General features: G+C 48.0%; 1 protein-coding gene across 1 annotated transcript; it reads left to right on the top strand.

The window, feature by feature from the left end:
- The first annotated feature begins 236 nt into the window (after nt 1-236).
- Nucleotides 237-2,028, top strand: LOC105896459 (phenylethanolamine N-methyltransferase). Its single transcript, XM_012823218.3, has 3 exons — nt 237-468; nt 903-1,110; nt 1,478-2,028. The coding sequence occupies exons 1-3, from the start codon at nt 246-248 to the stop codon at nt 1,914-1,916; spliced, it is 870 nt and encodes a 289-aa protein (XP_012678672.2). The 5' UTR covers nt 237-245; the 3' UTR covers nt 1,917-2,028.
- The last annotated feature ends 669 nt before the right edge of the window (nt 2,029-2,697 follow it).

Below are 2,697 nucleotides of genomic sequence, written 5' to 3' on the forward strand. Positions count from 1 at the left end.
GGGGTTAAACACATACACACATGCGTACAGCTCAGAGACAGGAGTGGATAGGAGAGGGTGGATTTCGCCTGGGAGGCCAAGATGGCTATCTATGCTCTTACTGCTGTGTCGTTAGGACACACACATGTATCCAAGTGCACATAAACACACACACACACACACACACACACAGGTATAACTATGACAGCAGCAGAGATGAGAAGTGCACAGGTCTGACTGCCACTTCGACTCACTGAGGCAGAGGAATGGCAGGAGAGGGAAAGGAAGAGGTGCCTGTGGAGTTGAGAGAGCAGCCAAGGAGAGGAGAGGACAACGAGGCAGCGGTGGATGCCATGCGTGCGTGTTACCGGGGTTTCGATCCGGTCGCCTATCTCCAGTTCAACTACACTCCACCACGAGCAGACTTCCAGCGAGCAGATAGCATCGTGCCCTGGAAACTCACCTGCCTGCACAGAGCCTTCACTGAGGGTAGGAGGGCTAGAACAATCCACAGATACATCATATACATTTCAGCTCAATGCATGGATCAACCACCACTGGATCGAGCTGCTGCTAATGAATTAGGCGGTTGCTACTTGACAAGTCGTCTGAAAATAACTCCATTGCAATTGGACTGAACTACGAAGAAAATGATGCAGCCTAAAGTAGTTCTTGCTATTAGATTGGTAAAACAGTATTTACTTTTAGAGCAGTTTCAGTTCAAAGGGATTAAACAGCTGCTTAAATCTTAAACCGAGCTGCAATTAACCTTTAAAACTGTACTTCATGTCTGAGGCTTGCAGGTAATAAATAGGGATGCTTTATTTTATAGCTAGGAAAAGCAGTATGTGTATGAATGTGATTATGTGTGTGTGTGTGTGTTTTCCACTGACTCCCTGTCCTACCTCTCATCCGTCTCCAAGGTGACGTGGGGGGGGAGGTGCTTGTGGACGTGGGCTCCGGCCCAACCCTCTACCAGGTCATGAGTGGCTGTGAGGTGTTTGGCCGCGTGGTGCTGACAGACTTCCTGGAGGTAAACCGGCGTGAGCTCCAGCGCTGGCTGAAGGATGGCACCAGCAGCCTGGACTGGACGCCCTACCTGGAGTACGTCTGCAAGCTGGAGGGCCGGAGGTGAGACAAGGGGAGGTGAGACAGGGGGAGGCTCACCAAAGACACATTCTAACTCCACCACTCCATTCATGCACCTGGGGAAACAGAATGTGTTGGCAGGTCTCTTCCCTCAGACTCAGTAGACAGGGTTACAGGTGTTTGGGTTGGGAACGGTGGCACTGATTCCCCCCCTTCTCTCTTTTTCCACTGTTATGTTCCCTGTAATGTTTTAACTAGATGCAACCATTCACATGCACACACAGAGAGCAACACGGACACACTTGTAGCTTGTTCTACCACTTCAGCTAGTCTAGTGGTCACCATAAACGAAGCACATTCAGCTTCGTACATAACATCCACCCTCTCCTTTCCTACTGATATCCTCCAGGCCTTCAGCGTCTGGTGAGAAGGCTGCACGACTGCGCTCCGTGGTGAGTGACGTCCTTCCCATTGATGTGCACCGCCAATGCCCTTTGACCCCAGGCGCTGTGCCGACCTGCGGGGCCGACTGCCTGGTGTCCTGCTTCTGCCTGGAGAGCGTGAGTCCAAACCTGGCGGCGTTCACGCGGGCTCTGGGGCACATGTCCTCGCTGCTGCGTCCGGGGGGGCACCTCCTGCTCATCGGCGCCCTGGGGGAGAGCTACTACCTGGGGGCGCCGGGGCTGCGGATCCCTGTAGTGCCCCTGGACGAGGTCCAGTTGTGTGCCAGCCTGAGAGAGAGCGGCTACCAGCTGCTGCAGCTCAGCATCTACACCCTGCCGGCTGACATGAGTGTGGGCGTGGATGACGTGACTGGGGTGTTCTTCGTCAAAGCCAGAAAACCGTAGCCAGACCGTACACAATTTGTACTTCTTATCTGTGCAGGCGTAACAACTAAACACTGAGAGATATTATAAGGTGCAAGTTCTAGAACTGAGTTCTTAATTACAGTCTTAACATTACCTACTCTCCACATCCTTTGCCTCCTCCAGGAACCTTCCAACACCAAATAAAAAAAATATTTCTTTACCAAATAAATTGTATTTATATAGCGCCAAAACAATAAAATTGTCTCAAGGCACTTTACAGAGCCCACGGCCTGAATCCCCTTAGAGCAAGCACATATAATAAGCAATTATATAAAGCTTTCTTTTACAATATCAAATAAACAAATATATAAAGCTTTCTTTTACAATACCAAATAAATAAATATTTCTTCAAAGCAATTGTTTCAGCTACTCTGTTGTGTATCTATGCTGTTGACAATGAACTCTAACCTTATTCCCGAACCTGGTAAAAGAGATAAAAGCAATACTTGCACTATTGTCAATTACTATTGACAATGCAGGCATTTGCACCATAGAGGAATACATGACATTAACTGACCACATGCTAAGGAACACGAGTTTAAAAAAAACGTACACAAAACTTCTGTTTTCTGTGTGTGTGATGATGCTTTGGGCTGGTGGTAAAAGGATGCGTTTGTGCATTCTCATTCCATCATGGTGGAACCAGTTTCTCAACTTGTCATCTTTTCTCAAGTGTCTTTTTATCATGTTTGAAGTCACTGTCAAGATCCAATTTGTTAAGCAATCAAAATAAAAAAAAAAGTGGTTACATTTCCTCATG

Source organism: Clupea harengus, chromosome 1, assembly GCF_900700415.2.
Source record: "Clupea harengus chromosome 1, Ch_v2.0.2, whole genome shotgun sequence".
Classification (NCBI taxonomy): Eukaryota; Metazoa; Chordata; class Actinopteri; order Clupeiformes; family Clupeidae; genus Clupea; species Clupea harengus.

Excerpts from the sequence above, each read along its gene's own strand:
- LOC105896459 (XM_012823218.3), top strand. The coding sequence starts at position 246 with ATGGCAGGAGAGGGAAAGGAAGAGGTGCCTGTGGAGTTGAGAGAGCAG. Across the intron at positions 469-902 it reads GCACAGAGCCTTCACTGAGG|GTGACGTGGGGGGGGAGGTG; the intron begins GTAGGAGGGCTA and ends TCCGTCTCCAAG. Across the intron at positions 1,111-1,477 it reads TGCAAGCTGGAGGGCCGGAG|GCCTTCAGCGTCTGGTGAGA; the intron begins GTGAGACAAGGG and ends GATATCCTCCAG.